The 24,442-nt window shown below is 34.3% G+C and overlaps 2 protein-coding genes across 2 annotated transcripts; one reads left to right on the plus strand and one right to left on the minus strand.

The window, feature by feature from the left end:
• Window positions 1-2,501: 2,501 nt before the first annotated feature.
• kdn (knockdown) lies at window positions 2,502-17,668 on the plus strand. Its single transcript, XM_053768715.1, has 9 exons — window positions 2,502-2,679; window positions 7,744-7,905; window positions 8,958-9,187; window positions 10,268-10,424; window positions 10,643-10,842; window positions 13,860-13,992; window positions 15,493-15,638; window positions 15,875-16,037; window positions 16,208-17,668. The coding sequence occupies exons 1-9, from the start codon at window positions 2,635-2,637 to the stop codon at window positions 16,367-16,369; spliced, it is 1,398 nt and encodes a 465-aa protein (XP_053624690.1). The 5' UTR covers window positions 2,502-2,634; the 3' UTR covers window positions 16,370-17,668.
• LOC128683272 (uncharacterized protein) lies at window positions 17,659-24,201 on the minus strand. The gene is made up of 9 exons (XM_053768712.2): window positions 23,936-24,201; window positions 23,658-23,819; window positions 23,171-23,309; window positions 22,241-22,398; window positions 21,906-22,047; window positions 21,228-21,436; window positions 20,678-20,934; window positions 20,134-20,338; window positions 17,659-19,853 (listed from the first exon to the last, which is right to left on the minus strand). Exons 1-9 carry the CDS (start codon window positions 24,018-24,020, stop codon window positions 19,423-19,425), a joined length of 1,788 nt encoding a protein of 595 aa, XP_053624687.1. The 5' UTR covers window positions 24,021-24,201; the 3' UTR covers window positions 17,659-19,422.
• Window positions 24,202-24,442: the final 241 nt, after the last annotated feature.

Genomic DNA, 24,442 nt, shown 5'->3' on the forward strand with positions numbered 1-24,442 from the left:
AATTTTTGCATTGTAATGCTGGGACAGGTCGCTGACGTTTTACGTCATCAAAATAATTTTAACAACAATCTTTAGTGAAACTTTTTTATTTTTGACTAGCGGCCCATCCCGGCTCTCGTAAAAAATTAATATTTTCGTATAATAATAAATAATAAAACAAACTTTCCTCAGGAATCACACTATTTATTGGTGTTAATCGCATGAAAATCTGTGCAGTACTTTTTGAGTTTATCGTAAATAGTGGGAACACTTGTGCAACAGCCGAGCTAAAATCAGAGTAGATTTTGTTAAAATATAGAAAGCGCTGCATCTGGTATGACGTGACAAGGTTTTTATTCGGTTTTATTCGAGGAAACTTCCCAGACAATAGGTTTTTCCGTTAAAATGGAAGGAAAGGGTAAAGAAGAGCAATGAGGTTTTCAAATGCAGCTTACTAGTTTGTATTTAAGATTCAGAAAGCTAATGTGTGCGGCTGCACATTCATCCATCGAGAGAATCCATGGGTCGTGGTCGTCTATCACAGACCTTTATATAGGTACCTAATATTGTTTTCTTGGTCTCTGAGGCGAACATTATTTAACTGAGTTACTTTGATCCAATAGTTGGATCCAATGGCACTGGATTCCGAAATTCTTTTACATGAAACCAATGATCATTCTAAATAGGGAGTAATACGGCATATTTATTCGCTAGAGTACAACACTGTGTGTTAGATAAACAAAAGCTTCGCTGCCTTTTGCTATGTCGATTACAATGTTTCTTTTAGAGTACTTTATCAATGCTTTCATTAGGTATGTAAGCATTCTTTTGTGAAAATATACAACAATGTAACATATTCGTGCGGAAATATTGGGGAAAATCGTTTGCCAGATAAAAAACTTCGAAAACTCTGGGATACATCTCATGCTGTAAAATTTTCGAGCCAGTAAACGGTCGAAAAGAAGATCGGAATACTTCACACATGAAGACTTATTAAAATATGGACTTCATATAGGTAAGATCTTCAGTCAAAATATAGTTTATATCAGTTTATGACCACAGTTGAACAAATCACGCAGAACATAACTTAAAATAGTGTTATTATTTTCAGGATAATCCACTAAATCCTTCCTTTTCCCTTTCAACTCGCACCACGATTGCGTAGAAGGTTTTTTTGGTCGTAAATCCATTGGCAATGTTTGTGTCCCTTAGTTATACCAGTAGTGCTTATTGTTATATATACAGTAGTATTTATTGTTGTCACAATAAGTTTAAATAAAAATGAGTATATGGCGTCTTATTAAAAAGCAAAGCAATTGCTCGTTAATATATTGTTATACATTTAATTCAAATATGATGTAATAAGCAGTAAACTGCGACACCATACCTGATTTGACCTGATACCTGAGTTGCGGCTAGCACAATCAAGCCTTTTTTTTAACGTGTGGAAAGACCCTCGTCCCGTCCATCCAGCCACGGGAAGCCGGACAGGTGTGTGGCACTTGAACCCACTAAAACCACACGATGCCAACGCCAACCGCATTTGTGCCGGGACCATGTGCTACTCTCGCTCCACAGCCCCGGCGCGGCGGCCGCTACCACGGCGGCCTCGGCTCGGCCGCTCTCCTCGGAGCGGCCAGCGGGACGGCTCGTCAGCCTTCAGTTCTACCTGCTTGGGTAAAGGCGCGCTGGGCATGGGCGCGCCTTTCTACCCGGGGGCCGTTAAGCCGGGCGACGGGAAATCCCGTTTCCGCCACCCGACTGGCCCTATTGTGGGGGCAGCAGGTGCAGAGCGTATGCCCGCCTCCTGCGCCCTGTGCGCCGGCGGCGAATGGGGAAGTCGGTTGTATCCTCCCTCTCCCTTTTCGCCGCCTCTTTGCAGAGCATTACGCTCTCCGCAAAGGCCTGCGCCGCTGTCCACGACGTCTCGCTGTCGGCCATCTGTCTTACGACAGCCGGCAGGGAGAGGTCGTCCCCAACAACCGCGCGCAGCTGCGCGCGGTATTCGTCCCACGCTGGGCAGTCCTCCAAAGTGTGCTGGGCGTCCTCGTCAGCACATCCGTCGCAATGGTGGCAAACGGCAGACAGCTCACGCCCCGCTATTCGACACTAGCACAATCAAGCCTACCGCAACTTAGGTACAGGGTCATAGACAATCATAATAGTCTGCGAATTTGTACAGTCAACAGCTTATTAAGCTACTCAAATTAATTGCATACTCACCCCTATTTATGTAGCATTAAGATCCAGGCAGGATAAGCTGACTTGAGGTTAACTGTACAAACTTAATAATTTCTACAACTTTCTTTTGATATTATAAATTTTATGGTGCGGTGAGCAAACAAACACACGTGGTTAATATACGATACGCGCTAGCAAGGTATCGACTGCATTACAGTTACACCTTAGATTTAAACGCTTCTATTATCACTGGCACGGGATGCGACCAGTCCAGCCACTGGATCAATGTGAATCGAATTTAACGTTGCTAACAATAAATACACTTGGCTGACTTTGACATTTGGCCCGGAGTAATATGATGGCAACACTAATTTCAATCACTTTGGGATTGTGAACGAGTGATCGATCGCGTTCGCGGATCGCGGCTGGTTGACGACAGTTTGTGCGTGGTAGCGCTCGTTGGGCTAATTAATTATGGCACTTTTCAGGATTTCTTCGACCAGAGTATTGGAACTGCAGGTAAATATGTTTTATATAGTAAATTTATATTGTTATTCTTTTCATTAGTTACCTTAGTTTGTACATTTTATAACCTCTACGTTTTGCTTCATTTCGTAGTTATGTAATGTGATTAAAAAACTATTTCGAGTGTGAAAGTCTATTTAAAATTTCAAACAAATATACATTTGGGTCAGTGGTTAAATAATTGAATACTAAAAAATACCATTTGCCATTTGAAAATGCGTGCGTGTTGCAGACATTTATGTGGTGTCATGTACCGAGAAAATGGGGTATTATTTTAACTCTTTATTTTTGGGTTAGTTAATGGTACTAACTGGGACATAAAACATCCTACTCTCTTTGTTTTATTAAAGGAGCCATTGAAATAAAAGTATCTACAAAAATTGTGTAGGTTTTGTTAGGAATTATATCAAAACACAGCTGAAACATCTCCAATGAAAGAAGACTATATTCATAAGCAATGTTCGAGTATGTGGTTAACATTTAGTTTTAATTAGGTAGTTATATCAATCTTAAGTAATAAATGTTACAATGTATCCTACTGGAAGTAAAATTCCAACCAACAGGTTATATCTATTCAGCTCCATAAGTAATTGTAATTTAAGTATGTAATAACATTTCTATATTTCATTGAAATTACCCAAAAGACCATAATTTTATTTCTACAAATACATTCATTACCATATGAAATTCTCACATGATGAAATTAAAAATACAATATAAATTATAATTTAGAAATTAAATATAATACATACAATTTTTATCTTACTTTTGAGTTCAATGCGAAATCCTGCAATTTTTTTATATATCATTCATTAACTTCTTAAATTCTTTGACCATCTACAACAAGGCAGGAACTAATGACACACACTACACTAACTTATCAATAAACATTGGTGATTTAAGATAATACAAATTAGGCATTTGAAAAGTTAAAAATTTAATTGTTGTTTTCCAGTCTTTCTTATATATAGGTATAAATTGTAAATTCTGTTACAGACTTTATTAATAATGTGTAATTATTTTTAAGATACTTTAATAAATAAATAATGCAAATTCAGCAGGAAAAAGGCATAAATTATTAGATGTACTTGTGTGATGTAGTGAAAGTATATATTGAAAAAAGCCAAATTTATACATTCTGCTACGAATAGTTACTGTATAACTACAGTACTGTATAACTACCCTGGTAACCCAGGGAAATTTTGCGAAAGGGATATTATCAGAAACTAAAAAATAAATTTGTGATGAAGCAAGTGAAAACTGCCTCATTATCCTCTGGGTTTACTGTTTCTTTTAGCAGTCAAAAAATCAATCATGAGTAAAATCAACAAAAAAGCTAATTTTACGCAACCTTCGAAAAGAAAGTCTATCTTGCACTTAACAGTTTTTTATATGTATTATTTTTGTAGTGTACTGCAAATTTAAATACATAATGTAATCAAAGGACATTAACATAATAATGTATTAGCTGACACAAGAACTTCAGTAGTGAGATTCAGTTATGTAATTTTCAGGTATACAGCAATATATGTTCCTTCAACTTATTTCATACAAGATTTTAAAGAATTATATTACAATAATATTACTCAAGGGCAATTTGTTAATTTTTATAGATTAAATTATTTTCCTATATATTTGTATTCAAAATATTGTACAGAAATTTTGATTTTTAAATCAAAATTTCAGTAGCATAATATTTTTGAATTTTTGTGAAGAATAATACAAAATCTGAATAATAAAAAACAAAAATAAATTAACAAAATTCCTAATAAAACACACCATCTCCACCTCTACGCCTAGCTTCTTTTACGCCAATAAAATTATATACTTTAGTAACAGTACCAAATGATGTAAAGGGATTATGAAAAATATTTAAATGGCAGATTTGTAAATTACTAAAATAACTCTCAGTAACAGTGAATCTATTTTCGAAAATAGATTTTCATATCAAACACATAATAATGTGTTTGATATGAAAATTTAATATTCTTTTCCACACCCCTAATTTTTGTAATGTAATTTTGGTTTCATTGTCGTTGGGCATTATCTCAGTGGTTACTACTGTAGATAACATGACACAACAAGGCCAGTGGTAGAAGGTACCCTATGTTCCATCATACTCTTCTAAGATAATCAATTACAAATTTAGACATTTTGAAGTAAGTGTAATGTACAAAAATCAATTTTGTTCATTTTAATATTTTTACTTTTCGAACAAAAATGGTAGTTAAATATATTTAATATATTTTTTACTATAGTTTAGTACTATAGTTTGATTATTTAAACGTAAAAAGTAGGCTAACTAATATCTATTTCTAACTCTTATTCTACTACTACTCTTCAACTAATATATATTTATTGATGACGGTGGGTGGTATTCGAGTAGAGGATCGATTTGGTTATCATATAGTACCTTGTATAACGCAGAAATCCTCGCAATGACATTCACGAAGAGTGCCCTCTGCGCCCTGACTCTAAAGATAACCAGACGTAGGTCACAAGCGAAAGCGGGCACTCGCCCAATTCTAGTACGTGACTTGACGCAGCTGCCCACATATGCTGTATAAATGTACCATGCAGCATATTTTAGCATGCAGGTGATCAGAATTCAATGTAACGATAGAGACATAAGTTACATTGGAAATACATGTCATAACATTGTATTGTACTAAACCGTGACGTGCTCGTTCAGTCTAGTTCATAATGAGATAAAATACTGAGGTAGCTTGCTCATTTTACTATGGATGTCAAAAAGAATATGTATTATTGTTAAAGGTCTTAAAATCATGGGCTCTGTTAAAATTGTTACTATTTAGCGGTATTGCTGTGTACGGTGCAAACTTGTGAAATAATGAAAAAATAATAATTAGTGGTACTTACCTTTTGTAGCATACGAGTACATTTGTAAAATTATATCTTTTTCAGCAAACTACAATACCTATATTAACCTATATTTTAATACAGGTTGTATTAAAATATAGGTAGAAATCAAGAAAGGAATTTTTATCCCGAAATGCAAGTAGACAGGCGCAGTTTACAAAGAAAAATGTATTTGTCAAATTAATTGCATAATCAATGTACCTATATAATTCTATTACGCTGGGACTATTTATCAGCATGCTGAAGTCCTTTTTGTCTTTAGCTTTGCGAAGTAGCTCAGCCGAGCTTGTTATTCGGTCCATTCTTGGATGTTTCGTAGACAAGATTTTTTTCTTCCTCCGATCTTTTACTATAACATTCTTCTCGTCTACATTAAAATTCTGTATTTTTTATCGAGAGATAGATATTCGCGGTTGACGTATTGTTGCCAATCGGAATAGCTATTCAAGGTTACATACGTGATGTCGGAGTAGTATTTTGGCGCCGGGTTTTCTATATTAGGCCTGTGACATCATAAGCGTTTGAGCTACACTACGCTTGATGAGTAGGTTACCTTATCTTCAGATGGTTAAATTTTGTGTATGGAGTAGAAACTTATCAGAAAAAGTTTTACAATATTTTTTAAGATTACAAGAGCATTCATTAACAGATTTGTTTTTTATTATATGTATATTATCAAAATTTAAAATCAAACGACATAGATTTAATGTTTTAAATGTTTGTCATTTATTTCCGTGGGTGTGCTTGCGAGCTTCCTCTCGCCGATATTCCTGTACTTTTCGCTGCCTACACACTCTACACACACTATATATAAAATGTGTTTTAAAAATACATATGGAACTGAAATTCAAAATTCTTTAAAATCAACTTATGATGATATAATAATTTATTGATGATATAATAATTTAAGGCAATATATTATTATATCATCATAAGTTGCCCAGCTGGTACAGTATAGTCAAAAGGAGAAAGATGCCATGTCAGGATACTGTAAGTCATTCACTCGAGAAAATAGTAAAGACTAACATTCTACAAGCTCTATTAGTGGCTTCTTAAATTTGGCATAACGTGTCTATTTTCGTATTTTTGTTCTTATTGTTTTCTACATGTGTTTCTCTTAGGTCATATGGTTCTTGTAGTGTGTTCGTCTTTTATATTTATATTTTAATTATTATTATTATTTTTAATTTTCATTCCGAAATTAATTCATAATTAAATTTTGCTTTTCATGATTCCACTCCGATATGATGCGAACATTTCAAACGTGATTCCAAATTTTCCATACCACATCTGTTTAAAAAAGTTTTATTTAATTGTTGAAAAGCAAGTTAACGTGTAAATGATACGAACTTTGTAAAAAACAATCGCAGTTATTCCATTTTCCTTAGTGTTTCAAGTTTTGTAGGATTTGAGGAAAATGTTATGTTGTCTAGACAAGGCGAAGGTCTTGACATAATAGTGCATTTGACCTTATGTCCGCCGGCCTCGCTAGATATGTGCGATGCCTTTTTAGGCGTTTTAATTTTGAAAGTAACATCCAGGTATTTTTTGCGTTTTTGTTATGTTGTTAACGTGTAATAATTACAAAAAATAAATTATAAACTAAAAGCCATGAACCCATTCAGGGCTTCATTTTAAATTATGACGATTCACATAGCTTTGAAATAGTTTACAGGAGCACTCTTTTCTGAAGCAATTAATATGATTTATTATAAAACAATAACGCTTGAGCCTGAAACTAAGCATCTCTTGTTCACTGCTATTAGGTAACATGTCTTATCTACTACATATAACTTTGGACCTGAACTGTGGACCTGAGATCTTTTGCTAAATTACAAGTCTCCCGATAGTTACATAACTCCATGATATGAGGAACATGATAGATTGAACTTATTCGTCATCCGATTACGTATATGTTTTAACTAATACGGCAATAGGTTTGGATGTTATAAGACGTACACGATCACCTTGAAGGCCACGCTATTAATACATACAGGTTGAAGAATATGTAATGTTATACCTTTGTATTTTTAAGTTGTATTTACTACTTATAATATGAGTCAAGAACAACAGCTAATATTTTCCTATGCGTGGTTTCATGGAAAATATTTACTTTATCAATAATCGAAAGTTGTAGTAGATGTAACATATCATTAAGTTTGTCTTTTAATCCAACAGAAAGTATGCCCATCGGCGTCAATTCTACTGAGGGGTCTGAGCGCTGAGCAGACCAACCTCAAGGTTATCCTGCAGGATAAGATCCCCAAAGAACAAGAGAAGATCCGTGATTTCCGTAAGAAATATGGCAGCACCAAAGTGGGAGAAGTCACCATTGACATGGTAAGAATTTTTGCCGTAGTAGTAATTCAGAGTTCCCTTACTAAGATTTAACTAACGAGAGAAAATATTTTTAGTGCAATCCTTCTTGTATTATAAACTAGAAAGTTTGTGAGAATGTTTCGTTGATGTTTGTTATTTAGTTAGTTGGAAATCGGTATTTCGCAGCCTTTTGGTATACCGGTAGAATAAGAATACTCGAATAACACATAGGATACCTTTTCATTGCACGTTCTCAATATGAGTTGCCGATGACATCGTTTCATTATACTGTAATGTCAGCATAATGACTTGGCCTCTAACTTTACTACCTTTAAATGACCTTCGAATTAATGTATTAATTATTTCCATTACGAAGAAATACGGGCACTAAGAGGAAATTGCTTTTAATTTTTAATTAGGTTTGATAAATTGAGAAAATATGTGAATCGGGTTGTGAATTCAACCCGATCAGACGATGGGCTGCTTCGTCTTCTTTCCTTTTTCCTGTTTGTCTTTCTTTTTATCTAATGTTTATTTTGTTTAAATGTACATAACTATCTTATTTAATTATTTATATATGTATTATGTATGTTTATAATTATAACATATTGCACGCCCGCACTCTTCTGTCATCTCCGACTACTCAAAGGTTGGCTGGAAGAGATTTCTTGACATTAAACCCGCCATTTGTCTATATTTAACATTTTTTTCTTGGAATTATTATTATCTTTAAATGGGCAATAATATGTATATATTGTATTGCATGTACTACCTATCAATTGTATGTATCATTATATCCACTAATAAATATACAATAAAAGTTCTGGAATTGACTCATGACCTAGTAATTAGCATGAATGAGTTCCAATTTGCAATGCTGCACTTCGTCTGGAGCTGGACTGTATCTCTTGAACTTGAAAAGCATAAGTGGTCACGGCTGCAACAACCGGAGGTCGATGAACTCGTTTGAGTTTATATTGTACAGCACTTGTCATTTGTTTTTTATTTTTTGTTTGTTAGTACTTTTGCATATAATTCACTCTAGTAAATAATTTAAAACAACTCTATCACAGATGTACGGTGGAATGCGCGGTATCAAAGGTCTAGTATGGGAGACTTCAGTGTTGGACCCTGATGAGGGTATCAGGTTTCGTGGATTGTCCATTCCTGAGTGCCAAAAAGCGCTGCCCAAAGCTAAAGGTGGAGAAGAACCCCTACCAGAAGGTCTTTTCTGGCTTCTTGTCACCGGCGACGTCCCCACCGATGCCCAAGTCAAATCCCTTTCAAAGGAATGGGCACAGAGGTAAGGACATATAAATTTAAGAATATAACTTGAAATAAAAAGTGCCTCAGCCAAAGAGTAATTTCCATTTTGACAAATAACAGGAAACATTGGATCTGTGTTCTCAGAGAAAAAAGGTACTATGTATTTCCCCAAGTGCATATGTAAGACTTTACCAATCCGTCCACACTAAATTATTACGAAAATATTTTCCTCTTATGTAGGTATTTCTGTTCGAAACTTTCTGCAAGTCTTAAACGTAGTCTCCATATTACAACGACAATTCGTTATATATGATGATCGAAATTGAACCGAGCGCACGAGACTTTCTTTTTGCATGTCCACTTTATATACGATGACATTATTCCATTTGCTTTGGCAACTGACCAAAAATCTCGGATTGCACTACCGATGACTGCCGGGTTCAAAAACGGTCGTTACTATTAGAAGGTACAGAGATTTGATGTCACCATCCATATACCTACCGTCTATGAAAATAAAGACAAACCATCAATAAGTAGCAAAAAATACAGTATTAGAATATTACTTTGGAGCAAAATTTTTCAAGTATTTCATTATTTTTAGCTAGGTTATTTAAATTTTACATCATGACTCGTCGATGAACCAAAAAATACATAGCTATTACAACATATATTTTTTGTAAATGGTGCAATAAAGAGTTGAATCTGATATATTTGATACAAACATTAAAATGTTAATCTTTGATATTAATAGGTATATCCATTAAATTTTATTTTTTTGGGTTATTTATTAGTAATTGCATTTATAAGACATTTGGTCATCAATTAGTTGGCATCAGCAACTCGTGTGTTCCACATTGTCGGTTGGTCGAACAAATAATTTATTATTCGGATAACCTATTGCTGCCACTGTTGTCAATACACTCACATTGTTCTTACGATAATAAGTAATAATAATATGTTTACTATATGCTTGTCTTGTTAGTAATTTTCACGATAAGATTAACATAATTTATTATCCACCCTAGTGGTCTTCCCTATTTTTATATGGTTTTCAGTAAAAGGTGTATGATTAACTCAGCGACGTGTCTAAGATTTTATTATCTTTGCGTAAACTCAGGGCCGAGCTACCAGCACACGTGGTTACCATGCTGAACAACATGCCCAGCAAACTGCACCCCATGTCACAGTTTTCTGCCGCAGTCACCGCCCTCAACAGCGAGTCAAAGTTTGCGCAGGCCTACTCAGAGGGCGTACACAAATCCAAGTACTGGGAGGTTGGTGTTTTACTTGTAGTTGCACTCAGATTTACTGATTCAATATTTACTGCCAAAATAAGCCATAACGGCTTATTTTTATGAACTCGCCTTGTTAAAAGATCTGTATTTTATTAATTGCTGTGTCCGCTCAAGGTTTGAACCAATATAGTATGTATATGATTTCGTTTGTATATTATATAAAAGAGAAATAATCTAATTAAGTAATATTTCTTCAGTATGTGTACGAGGATTCCATGAACCTGATCGCGAAGCTGCCCGTGATTGCCGCAACGATTTACCGCAACACTTATCGTGATGGCAAGGGCATCGGTGCCATCGACGACAACAAAGATTGGTCTGCCAATTACTGCACCATGCTCGGCTTTGACGACCCCCAGTTCACAGAGCTGATGCGTCTCTACCTCACCATCCACAGGTAAGATAATGTTACTATACATTCATTTTGATCTTAAAAACCTACTTGACTTTTTACCCTGTTATCTTACATCGTCTCCTACTCGTAAAAGAAAAAGCGAACTGAGAACTTGGTATGTTGTGCAAAATCGGAAAAAATACAGGAAATAACTCTTTGTAGGAGAACTTGTTCACGTCTAAATGTCGTTTTAGATTTTCGTGATACACTCGTGTCTCTTCTCTACATGTATGACCTTATCCGCCATGTGATTGCGTGCGTACTGATATGATAGTAGCTTATCAGCGCAACTGCGAAATTTCGTGCGTGCCGTCTACATGCATGCGCGTGAATCTTTATAGGTATATATTACGTATCATATGTCTGCGCGAGTCAGCTTGCATGTGTCGGGTATGTGACTCTGCGTGTCAATGATTCTTCGTTAAATGTCAAATCTCGGGAAACGTTTTTATCTCTAGTCTGGTTATATAACATATAATAAACCACTTCCATGAAGATAAACTTTTATTGAATATTAATAATACTTCTATAGAAAAATAATTAATAAAACACCTATTGATAGTATTAAATATTAATAATCTATATTAATAATTTTTTCTATAGAAATTTTCAGAATATCACGGCACTAGAATTTTAATTCATCTTTTACGTCATACTTGTCGATTTCAAGTGTCTTTAAAATCAACGTTGTTTGCACGTGTGCTCTCGCGTGATACTCGGCTAAATCATGCTTCGCTTCCCGTCGATTAGTAGACAAAATTGTTTGATGTCAAAAATGAGGAAATTAGGAAAGACCGAGAAAGAGAAGGGGAATGATATCGATCGATATCGATACCTCGATAGACATTTATGGAAAAGGAATAGGCGAGCCTTTGGCCAGCAGTGGGAACTAATGTTAATAACTAGTAAAATAAAAACACATCGGAAACAATGATGTTATCAGAAAAAAGCTGATAGGTGGAATATTTATTTTCATGTGTCCGTCATTTGTGACCACACTTAACCATTCGTATGAGCGTGTTAGCAGGTATAGTTTTGTAATGCAAAACTGCGAATTAAATTAGCGACGATGTATTGTTATGTAACAGTTCGAGTTAAAGAGTCGAATGCCCACGAGTTAGAGTCGAATGCCCAAGCGAATGTATCTTTGATTTGCACGAGTTTTGCTGCATTGTGTTGTTCCTTTTTATTTCTCTGTATTGGACTCCAGACATAACATCCGCCGCTTTATGCCCAATAAGTGAGAGCTTTCAGTTGTGTTGTTCAATGATTGAAAATGCGATACTGTCTGTCTTTATCAACCAATTTCATTTAATTAATTTTTAGGTATATACGGTAAATGGATTGAAATTGAATTAAATTGATTAATATTTTGAAACTCACATATTTCATTTTTTAATAAGTTTATATTGTTAGTCGTATTGTAAATTGTAAATACATTGGTTACTCTTTCACCCAACAATCACTGGATGGATTTTGAATTTCACAAAATTTTTTTCCGATGTAGAATGATATGAAGTACTTTATAGCCTATGAAGAGAAGACATAAGAAAATACATTAACACGAGTTAAAATCGTGTAATCTTTCTTCTTCAAATATGATTTAAAAGTGAAATTAAAATACATATACATGTTTATTTTGTTATAGTAAAATATAGAATTGTTCTAGATAGGTGAGCATTTGCATTTGCTATTATATGACCAAATAGTAAAAAACTAACGACTTGAATACACAAAAAATGTCACTTGTGATTCTGTGAAACAAACATAAATTTGTTATGGTTTGCTTTGCGATTTTATACCTTTTTGCTGTATAGTTACTAATGTCCTTCACTCTATTCTGTTCACTGTAATGCCTGCAATCATAGTAACACTCAGTGCACACATACACGGAAAGGTGACGCATTCACAACTTTATAGATTTAAATTTAAAGATTAATACCAACTTAACCGTCCAAGTAAGTATTACATAACGCTTTTTTTTAGATTTTTGATAGCTCTAAATTGCGTTACGTTAATACTTGAACGTAACGGAATTATTGAAGATTTTGGGCCATCCCAAACACCCCAAATTGGGTTAGGTACGTAAGACTGGAACGGCCAATCAATACTCTTTAAAATAGTTTTTCCTCTTTATCGTCGAATGAAGAGAGCTCTCACCACTACACGAAATTTAGTGGTTGGTACCTATTATCACTATGGGCAGGGATATGATCACTAGCGGCGGGCATGTGTTTGGTCACTATTGGCAGGGGTATGGTCATTATAGGCAAGGTACAGTTCCTATGGGCAGAGTGTCATTATTTGCACTTGAGCTACAGGCATTCCCGTGATATTGATCCTCTAATTCTTTTGCTGTAATTCGTCGTTTTATAATGAACATAGTACTAGTACGTGCGTCATACAACGTTTGCCAGTTAACGTCAATGCCATATACGTACTTATATATCACTATACAATGTTAAATGTCAATATGTTCTCCACTATTTGAAAATGTTACATAAGTGCGTGCAACATATATATTTAAAAGAAGAAATTAATACAGCTTAACGTGGCTTTCTTAGTAGTTTGAAATAAGATCTCATTCTACGTCGTAAAGGATGAAGACATAATTTAGGTATTTATTTTATATTTTATTTATTTTAATCTTAAATTCTGCTTGACCTACCCTATGCCATTACACTCGAGAACATTAATATAATTTCTGTAAAAAAAAACAAAATAGCCGTAGTTTAAGTGTAATCATCTACTAAATTATTTCTAAGCAAAGCGAATGCACTGCATGATCTATGATTTAATGCTACCATATAAACACGGATAGTTTACATTCATAGTTCATTGATGAAATATGTTAATCTATTTCGTTAATTAATTATTACTTATTACAGCATTATTACTTAAGTGATAATATGGAAATAAATAAAATAGCCTTTGTTGACTATTAATTAATTTGACAATTAATTACACTAAATGATTTTGCATTACAAAATTTTATCGTAATAATGATGCTCGTTGCGCAGTGACCACGAAGGCGGCAACGTGTCTGCGCATACCACACATTTGGTCGGCTCAGCATTGAGCGACCCCTACCTGTCCTTCGCCGCTGGTCTGAACGGCCTGGCTGGACCCCTCCACGGACTCGCCAACCAAGAGGTAATTTTGATTTACTGAAACCGACCTAAAATTTATTCAAGCTACCCTACGAAGATACCCCTCTTTCTGCCGTATACCAAGGACCACGACATAATCACGCTCAACGAGGGGCGATTGGTGCATGTTTGCGCTAAAATGGTAATAATGTAACTAAGGTGGCAAAATAAACAAGTTAATATGTACGGAAACAGAAACAAACAACAGCAAACATTAGGTAGATAGGAGGGATAACACTAGATAGGAGACTACAAGTACGTACAAGTGTAGTGAAATAATGTTAATATGATGGGAGGTACGTAAATAGTAATAGTAATATAATATTTGAGTAATTTAACATATACTGACTTAGGATAAAATGTAAAAAGAGGAATAAAGATAAATTACATGGTAACTATGGAAAATATATATATATATATGATTATTTAATAAAGAAAAAATATGTATGATATTAGTACAAACCGACTAAACCGAATTAAGAGGTGTAAGATTACGTTAGATGTAAAGTATAACAACTATACAATATTCCATATCGATATAACTTAATAGTCTTAAATTAATTCAAGATTGAATTACTATTTGCTCTTACTGTTTCATTATCTTATTTCAAAGTCTTAATGATAAGGTTGCAGCGAAATGTTTCATAATCTTATACGATAACATGTTATCAGTGAAGTCTGCTATTTTCCTTCGTTCACTTAGTGGAATTTTTCACCTTAATGATAAATCGTCGTTACCCTAATTTATGAATGTCATGCCGGACTTTTACAACCCGGTTTTTAGGTTCTGGGTATGAACCTCATTTGATGAATATGGAAAAATATATTTTCCAGATTGACTACAAATATAGAATATCTAATAACAATTCTCGAACTCACTTTGAAGTTAATCTTTTTGGTTTGTCCCTTATAACTATTTATTCATTGACAAAGGTTTGTCCTTTATATTATTTATTTATGTCACTATGTATAAGTATAAATAGATTAAGATGTGTTACAGCACAGGACAGTTATGAGTATTTATTATAATACATTGTTATTTTACAATCTAAGTCACGTAAAACCAAATGCCTTATCTTTTGTAACAATTTATGATAAGACTGATAAGATTAATTCATTTCATTACGTCTAATCGCTAATTATGAGACAGTAGGTAGATAAATTGTCTGTATTTATATTATAAACTGGAACATGCCATGATTCTTGGGTCATTGCCTAGTAATGGCAACACCTATTCCAACCTGTTCCAGTATGTCTCGAAATGTATAATGACTATGAAAAGTTCCAAATTAACATCCAGATCTTTATCCATTCCAAAAATAAAAAAAAGTTTATTTTTGGAATGGATATATTTAAAAAAAAAGAAAATTAACAAGATCTACTTAACTGTTATAATATAGTGTAGAACTAACATTATGGAATTTTTTAGCGATAATGTATCGAATGTGTACTTCTAGGGACTCTGCTTACAGGTAGATTAGTAAAAAAATATTGGTATTATTAGGTGCTGGTCTGGTTAGAGAAGCTCCGAAAGCAAGTGGGCGACAACGTGACCGAGGACCAGTTGAAGGAGTTCATCTGGAAGACCCTCAAGTCCGGACAGGTGGTGCCAGGATACGGACACGCTGTACTTAGAAAGACTGACCCGAGGTACTACTTATTACTTTATTAGGGAGGTTGAATGACAATATTTTTTTATTCTCTAATCTGCGTTCCCTGCTACCTGTTTCTTCATTTTCTTAGTCTCTGCGAATCATATTAACCGTTTGTAATCAAGGATGAACATGTGCATATTCTAAATTGTTTATGGCTTTTAAGCTAAATTTCCCAAAGTATGTTTTGATTGATTTGCTATTAGAAAAAAATTATAATACGTTTTGTAACAGGTACACATGCCAACGCGAGTTTGCGCTGAAGCACTTGCCCAACGACCCTCTGTTCAAGCTGGTGGCGGCCGTATACAAGGTGGTGCCTCCCATCCTCACCGAGCTCGGCAAGGTTAAGAACCCCTGGCCCAATGTAGACTCGCACTCTGGAGTCCTCTTACAGGTAACATTTTTAAATAATGAACATATTATAAGGTGTAATGACTTGACAATCTCGGACTCTACAACAGATTGCAAAGCTTAGACGTTGCTTAATTTGTTTTCCGTGAATTGTATTTTATTGCTGCTGTGTGTAGACACAATAAAATCATATTCAACATCGTCTTTTTCCAGTATTATGGGTTGAAGGAGATGAACTACTACACGGTGATGTTCGGCGTGTCGCGCGCGTTGGGCGTGCTCGCGCAGCTCATCTGGTCGCGCGCGCTCGGGCTCCCCATCGAACGGCCCAAGTCCCTCAGCAGTGAATTGCTCATCAAACAATACAACAAGTAAACCGACGCCCTAAACAACTTCATTCTATAAGCCGGGTCCGGGAGCTAATCCCTTTTAGTACCCTCAATTTGTACCAACCACAGCTCGATTCACATGCAACACCGATGGTCAATTATTGCGTAATCTAAGAGTAGTATAAGGGGATCGTTCCAAATCTTAATTTATTATACCTGTTTTAATTTATTTACATTAGCGTTAAGTTGTAGCGGGTTTATTTTTATAAATATTTGTTAAATGTTATTTCGATACCTCTATGTACTTATTTCTGTGATCAAGCTTATTTAAATATTTGTACTAAGTATATTTTGTAAATGTTAATTGACGCTATATTTCTTAAATAAAATTAAATCATGCAGTAATATTGACTACTCTGGTGGTGTGACTCGACTGTCTTCACGTAGTGCAGCATTGTATTTGTTGGGTTATTTCGTAGGATTTACATAAAAAGATTGATTTAAACCAGTATGCTGTGCATACTGTTATTATAAATAAAAGAGCCAATACAGCCACAGATTTTAAACATTACGCCAGTATTTGTTCCATTGTTCGGCTCTTACTTCGGTAGATAGTAATGTGGCACTAAAATTATCCAAATGAATAAATCCTAGGTACTTAGGTGAGATTGGTTTTCTCAAGAAAACAAATGTTGTCATACTTCACAATACTTTCCGAAAAAGCTTATTATTTTTTTGTAATTAAATTCTCTTTGCGACGCTATTACTTCTATTGTAATTTATTAAAGTTATCCTCATTTGTGCACATGGAATATTTCCGATACTAATATTCTATGCTTGTGTCGCGAAGTGTTGCAAAATTATTTCTAGTAGCACGCGACTTAACGACAAAAATAAAATGTAGACAACGTATAATTGTGTCTTCTATAAACAATTGCGGTAATCGCGTGAAGATTTCAATCGTCAAGTAGCGTAGTGTCATTTCCATGTGTATAAAAGGGCTTAGGTACATGCCAAAGTATTTATATGTCTCTGATGTAAATAATAAAGTAATACATTTTATTTTTAAAAGGGTTACTGTGTCGATTAAAAGAAGTACCTACCAACCAGGAAAATTATACATTTGTGTATCATGCCTCATCATTTATCTTTTATCGTACGTCTACTCCCATGAATATTTATTGAAACATTATCATGTAGCAGGTATGGCATCTTTGATTTTGCTGTGTTGCGGGCCTAATCTAAATGAACGTGTAATGGTGCCACGACATACTATCGTTTTAGTGAAAATAAATTAGTAATTTGACAATACTAAAAATAAATTGGTACGGTGTATGTAGTACAATTTTGTTTTATTTGCCACCAAGTTTTTAGGGTACCGTATCCGTAAAAAAATTTCGTAACATAAATTCTTGTTACAAAATAATTAAAGCAAGTCAAAATAAACTTGGAAATAAAAATCTTCCAAAGAAGCAGACTACAAAAAAATTTCAAGAACTCTACTAAACAGGAAAAAAAATCCCGTTGTGTAGTAGTGTCCCACATTGCAACGATCTTCCTCCCGATGATACTGCTACCTAATGGCACTATAATATATTTCCGTTCAGTAATACGAAGATCAAAACAAGGAGTAAACATTTTGTATTTTATATGTTTAACAGAATAGGAAAATGTAATAAATACAGTAATAGTCGACAATGACATCCAGATATAATATTAATGGACAATAAAACATTGGTTTGAAGTGTGTATTACTGAACGGGAATACACTACGGGATATTTTCTCTCGATTGTGTAGCAGTGTTCCAAATCGCGGTGTAACTCAACAGGGAGAAACCAAGATTTTACTTTAAGCATTAGAGCACAACAATTAATGCAGCATGTTAATAAAAAGTAATAATAACTCAAGCACCATTAATTTATATTTGTATATTTATTTTACTCATATATTGTAAAATTGAGCAATGCTAATGTTACTGCTAAATTCCATTTATGGCTACACCCAGGGTTGCACTCTACTTCAATTATTTTGACTTACCTACTTATTAGCTAATGAATAATTTTTGCATACAGGGTTTCCAAAATGGAAGCTTTACGTGTTATAATTTTGATTACGAATAATTACAACACGGGGAAAGACATTCACATAAGAATTTAATTGTAATGTTAATTATATAATATACAATAGGAACTTTTAGCTTACGCACTGGCATTTTACATAAAATTATACAGGTCCTGCTAGGAATGCTAAAAGTAAATAATATTAGAGTCCCAAATTAATAGACTTGCACTACAACGCGAACCCCTTTCGAAACTAGTATATTTGGGGCATAAACATTTAGTTTGTATTTCTATCGCATAATGTCTACAATATATTATCGGCTTATTCATATTTCTTACATGTATTTAATCCTACTTTTATTTTATTAAGTAAACGCAAATGATTTTTTTCTTACAGGTTTGCAGTCTCACACAGTGTTAGGTACCTACCTAAATAGTGTATTAGTAATAGTTGTATTTTTGTACCAAGTCTTCCTAGACTTATTTTGCGAAACGGAACTAAACATATCGGCTATATTCGGTGATATAGCCTCTTGGGGCTAACACTAGCTATTTGTTACAGCACTTGTACAGAAGTACATGAGCGTACGTTAACTAAGTGTATGGTCTCGGTCTGAACATCGGACTAGGTGCACTGACAATTCTCTTTCATAAACGAATATTAGCAATCTGGTGTTATGCTCGTAGTATACAAAATAGTATTTTTTATAGCGGCCCAAAGCCGCGAGGGTTTCCGTATGCTGACCTCCAAACTTCAATTTGAAGATGGCACCCCATGATGATGATACAAAATTTTATACATTTTAAGTACAAAGTATGTCTCTCGCGAACTTTTAACCAATTTTGATTTTAACATTCAAAATCTTAAATCGTAGCAATGTCTTATTCTTATGGAAATGAATGTTGAAACTTATTTCGAATGTTATTAATAATGATTTCGTCTCTAAGTTCAACCAAACCTATTATTCCATACACTGACTTGTATCAAAATCTTCATAATTAGGTAATCGTTATTTAAAATCGCATATAGGAGATAAATCAGTCTACTTTCTTGGTTTGCGCGATTGTTGTCGGGTTCGCTTGCGTTGTAGTCGTTGCAGTTGCAGTTGCAGCATCTTTTACGCTGACAGTTTGACTTTTAATTGACGATTTTGAAGGAGTTCCCTCTAAAATTGTATTTGTTACCATTGATTTTGAATCAAAAGCTTTGAGTGATTTGGATTTGGACGATTCATGTGATCGTATTTTGAGTCCCGAGTCATCAGGTTCTACAGTAAATGTTTCTTTTTCACTACAGTGATCGTTTTCAAGATCACTAAGTATATCTCCAAATGGGATGATTCTGGAATTAGGAGTTATGATACCATTAATATCCTCTTCACTCTCCGGTGCAATCGGTTCCACAGGTTTTAGTTTACAGCCGACACGCCATTCGTCTACTAGAAGCAGATGTTTTGTAAGATCCCAACCTATTCGAAAAATAGATAATTCTTGAATTAATATTAGAGGTAAAGTGCAGCAGATTTTATTATAAGTTACCCCTAACGGGTGTATTATTATACAAAAACCAAAGTTTCGACAGGTTAAAAGAATACTAAACTACTACTACTACTACAGAATACTAACAAGCCTAACAACAAGGTAACATATAACCAAGTTTGGCCTATCAAAATCTTAATTGGGTATACTGCTTAGGTACCTTTATTAATAACATGATAACCGTTTTTCTCATTAAATGTATTTACTTACCAATTTTCACTAAGACATGCCGGATGTACTCCCATTCTTTTTGTACTATGTTGTCGACGTAGGCAGTGAGGTCATGGGAGGGTTCGTACTGGAAGCCGCTAACAGAATTGACAAAATCAGACGCTTCACGACTCCACTCTGCTGACTGCAATGTATGGCAGATTTGGGCAAATGGACGAATGTCCCCGGAATTCTGATACACGGCCTGTGAACAATTAAAGGTGAAATATGTAGTTTTATTCCTTATAATGTGTGACCATATTTTTAAGTACCTACCAGTTTTATCTGTTATTATAGTTTTATTATAGTTCTATCAGTCATATCAGTACAATTTACAGTTAGGGGAATTCAGAACAGTTTGAGGTGAGTATTTGTAATACGCAATTTTTTTCCGTTATTAAATCATATTTACTTGCGAGATAGGTAAATAATGGATGCAATGATTATTATTGTTTCTCCTCTTTTGGAATTCACGGCACTAAGTCCGGACCTTTGAAAGGCTTGTGTAAGGATAGATCTATATTATTATAGTGTAAATGCTTACCAGGGGACAATCGTTGATAGCACACGTGATAATTGCAAGTAAAACAGCGTGGAAATAAGCACATAGTATGTCCTCCGTACTAGCGTTCTCTCTGACAAGAACAAACATTTTTCTGTTGCTGATGTTTGGCACAAGTATGTAGTTTCTGTCCTTGTATACTTCGATGAGTCTTATCAAGAATGATGTTTTATTCACTTTAGACATCAATTTTTTTATCGATCTTCCCATTTTTATTTGAAATCCACATAGTTTTAAGTCTGTAATTTAGAAGTAATTTGTGTAAGGAACACATTTAAAGGAATTAAAATAAAAACTATATTAAAACTTTTATGGAAACCGCAACTGATTTAAAAATAGACCATGTATCATGTACTGGTATACATCTATCAATAAATATTTTGCAGTGTATATAGTGTTACTAATGTACTTCAGCTGAAACTTCAACCTGTCGCAACTTGGTTGTTATCAAGTGTTAGAGAAATTTTGATAAAAAAAGTGTGTGTGTGTGAAAAAGAAAACTTATTGTTTTGCAAAAAAAGATTACGTTTACCTAATAAATTTGGTCCCAATTGATAGAATATAATGGGCTCATTTCTATTGATCTCGCATGGTGCAGCGATGATTTCACGTCTCAAGTAGAGATCAATAAATTGAAGAAACCTGGGCTCATTCAACGTCCTTAAGCAAATAGCGCGCACCGCTAAGTAATTACAGGCTATGTGGAGAATAATCATGATTAAAAATATAACCAGCGAGTTCCTGAAATTAAAACACACAGTCACTTTCAAGCAAAAGTTAAATGTCAATTCAAATAATTTATAAAATTTTAAGCAGAAGAGGATATTCCTACCAGTTATTGTACACCAATTGCTTCTATTATCTGTATACCTGGTTCTTGGGAACTCTACTCCTGCCACATGAAATTATACCATTCTGACTAATGTATTCAATAACCACCCATTGTTTTTGGGTGAAGAAAAACATCGTGAGGACCTGCTACTGTTTAACAATTTAATAGTATCACTAGCTGTAAAACAGTAAAATGCCGTTAGGCCACTAAAATCAAATCTGACACCAGGGTTAGCCACACACACGAAAAGAGATACCCGGGGTGTTTATATACTAAGAAGGTAAACAAAGCTAATTTCTAAAGCGATCAATAGCAAAGGCAGGTGCATTGCATATAACTGAGCTAAGAAATGGTAATGAAAGAGGATGAAGTAATTACCCAAATATAGTAAGTATCATTATTGCAGTTATAGAGGCAATCAGATTAACAGCTGTTTCCTGAGCAGAGTCCTTAGCAGATACATCAGCCAAGTTTCCTCTGATTGCATGATGTTGGGTCATCGCTGCTCTTGTTGCTCCACCTGAAAATTATAATGCACTAGCTGCGACCCTGAGCTTTGCTCTTGTGGGAATATCGGGATAAAAAGTGTTATTCCATGTAATTTTCTACCTGTTTACCAAATATCATAACAATTGGTCCAGTTGTTCATGCGTAAAGACGTAACAAACAAACTTACTTTCATATTTATAATATTAGTTATAATTATTAATTACCTGCAACTCCAACTATTGCTTTCATTACAGTGCTGACACACAAAGCAAATGTTGTGTAGTTTTTAAAAAGTGGCAGAGCTATCTCAATGCACATAGCTGCATCATTCAATGTATCAGCATAAAGACGCCATTTCTTGCTGTAAGCATCTAAATATGTACTGAAAATAACAAAGATTTATACATAAATATATGTCTGTTATTGCTTGATGATCCAATCACAGTAATCCAACTGTTGTAAATGTATTTTTTATAATAGAGAAAGATTTCATCCTAGATTGAATTGAAAGGCATTTAATTTTACCATTGCTATATAATTAACTAGCTTTTACCCATGGCTTCACCTGCATGAATTTCATAGTAAAATCTTGTTCAAGTCAACTTAAGATGATGAGGAAGATGTATGTTATGTAATGTATAATTTAAGTGTAGCTTTTATTTTGAAATTTGTATTAAGTTCCATACAATCTTTCACCCCCCTTTTAAAGGGGTTGAGGATTAATTTTTATAATAATCAGAAACACTTTGTGAAACTATTAATTTTTTATAAACAATCAAAACCCAAATTTTCAACTCCAAAGGTAAAAGTTTTTCATATAAAAGTTCTTTCATATAAAAGTTTTTCACCCCTTTCACCCCCTTCTTGGTGGAATTTCTAAAAATTCTAAGTGCTCACCTACACTCTCCAGGGAAAATTCATGCCTAATTTCAGCTTCCCATGGCCAGTTTCGGCTGTATGTTGTCTGTCAGTCAGTCAGTCGCTCAGTAACAGAAGAGTTTTATATATATTGACAATACTGTATGATCTACATATCTAGATGTGTAAGCTATCACAAGTTGAGGTAAAATTACATTGAACAGATATCAATATAAAGATCAAGAGGTGTAAATAACTAATCATAATCTGGCATCTTAAAAATCATCCAAGCTTACCCATGGCTAAATGCAAATAAAATTTTGCCAAGATGGCCACATCCATCTTTGAACACCCAAGTTACAGTGGCAGATAGTGGTGTTGCACTTGTGTCCCCCACACCCACCCCTCTGAGAACCTCTTGAGTTGCCAGTATCCCTTAAATATAAAAGAAATTATTATAGAATATAACAGAATTTGAATAAAGTATCTTAGAAGCTGTATCTGAAAATAAGACATTATTTCTGAGCTGACAGAAAACACCTTTGAACCTCAAGTGGGCTTTCCCTCAGTATATCAAATTTATGTCAAATTGGATTGTAATAAATGAAACCATCCCAAGACCAGAAGTCTAGTCCACATAGACCAACCTCTGAAGTGATGAGCCACAGAGAAATACTGCACTTGCAGCTACACAAAACTAAACAATTGTTTTAATTTTTCTTATTTCATGTAAATGCAAGGTTTATAATTTAAATAAATGCTTTTTGTTTCGAAAGTACTTACCTGTAATTGTACTGCAGAAAGCCTGGGCTGTATCCCATATTTGGTATGCTAAGTAATCCTTGCTAACACTGTTAGGATATCCACTGGGTAGAAACACTCTGGCAAACCACCCAGACATATCACTAAACTTTTCACTGTCTAATACCATTACATTTGCTTGATCTGAGGAAACAGAACATTATTTCAGATTTTACACTGTTTGACACATAAATCGACATAGATCAAATGCTTAAGCATTTGATCATGCTCAAAGATAAAAATATATTTGATGATATTACCAGGCGGTTTTATATACAATCTTTCTAGGGAAGAAGAACCATACTTTTCTTTCAAAATAATTTCTCCCTCGTGGATTGTGAACATTTTTACGACGAATATATTTTAAATACCTATATATATATATATTTATTTAACTGTGTATTATTTCGAGGAAAAGAAAATGTCTAGCTTGCGATCCAGTCGATAATATCTAATAAGTGTATGATTTGGTTTTGAAATAAAATAAGAAATAAATTAAGCCTGATTCTTTCGAAAACAAATATAAGTCACTGTCAACTGTCAATAATATTTTTTATATTTAGACTATGTTGTTGACGAAGAGATCTTTTCGCCACATGTCACCTAACGTTATCGAATTATCAGTTGCATAAAAAAGGCCTATAAGCCTATTGATAGCTATTTTTGAGCAATATTATTGATAAAGAACACGTTCTGTAGTTCAGCAGAAGAAAATGCAAGTATAATAAGTAGTATCCCTTTCTACTAAAGAGTAGTGAATGATTCAT

This window comes from Plodia interpunctella, chromosome Z, assembly GCF_027563975.2.
Source record: "Plodia interpunctella isolate USDA-ARS_2022_Savannah chromosome Z, ilPloInte3.2, whole genome shotgun sequence".
Lineage (NCBI taxonomy): Eukaryota > Metazoa > Arthropoda > Insecta > Lepidoptera > Pyralidae > Plodia > Plodia interpunctella.

What these genes read in the sequence shown, in the direction of transcription:
- kdn (XM_053768715.1), top strand. Translation starts at nt 2,635, where the DNA reads ATGGCACTTTTCAGGATTTCTTCGACCAGAGTATTGGAACTGCAG. An exon ending in CCAGAGTATTGGAACTGCAG is followed by an intron (nt 2,680 to 7,743) that starts GTAAATATGTTT and finishes TTAATCCAACAG; the next exon opens with AAAGTATGCCCATCGGCGTC. An exon ending in ACGGACTCGCCAACCAAGAG is followed by an intron (nt 13,993 to 15,492) that starts GTAATTTTGATT and finishes TGGTATTATTAG; the next exon opens with GTGCTGGTCTGGTTAGAGAA.
- LOC128683272 (XM_053768712.2), bottom strand. Translation starts at nt 24,020, where the DNA reads ATGTTCACAATCCACGAGGGAGAAATTATTTTGAAAGAAAAGTATGGT. An exon ending in TTTCTGCAGTACAATTACAG is followed by an intron (nt 23,310 to 23,657) that starts GTAAGTACTTTC and finishes TTTATATTTAAG; the next exon opens with GGATACTGGCAACTCAAGAG. An exon ending in GCATGTCTTAGTGAAAATTG is followed by an intron (nt 19,854 to 20,133) that starts GTAAGTAAATAC and finishes TTTTTCGAATAG; the next exon opens with GTTGGGATCTTACAAAACAT.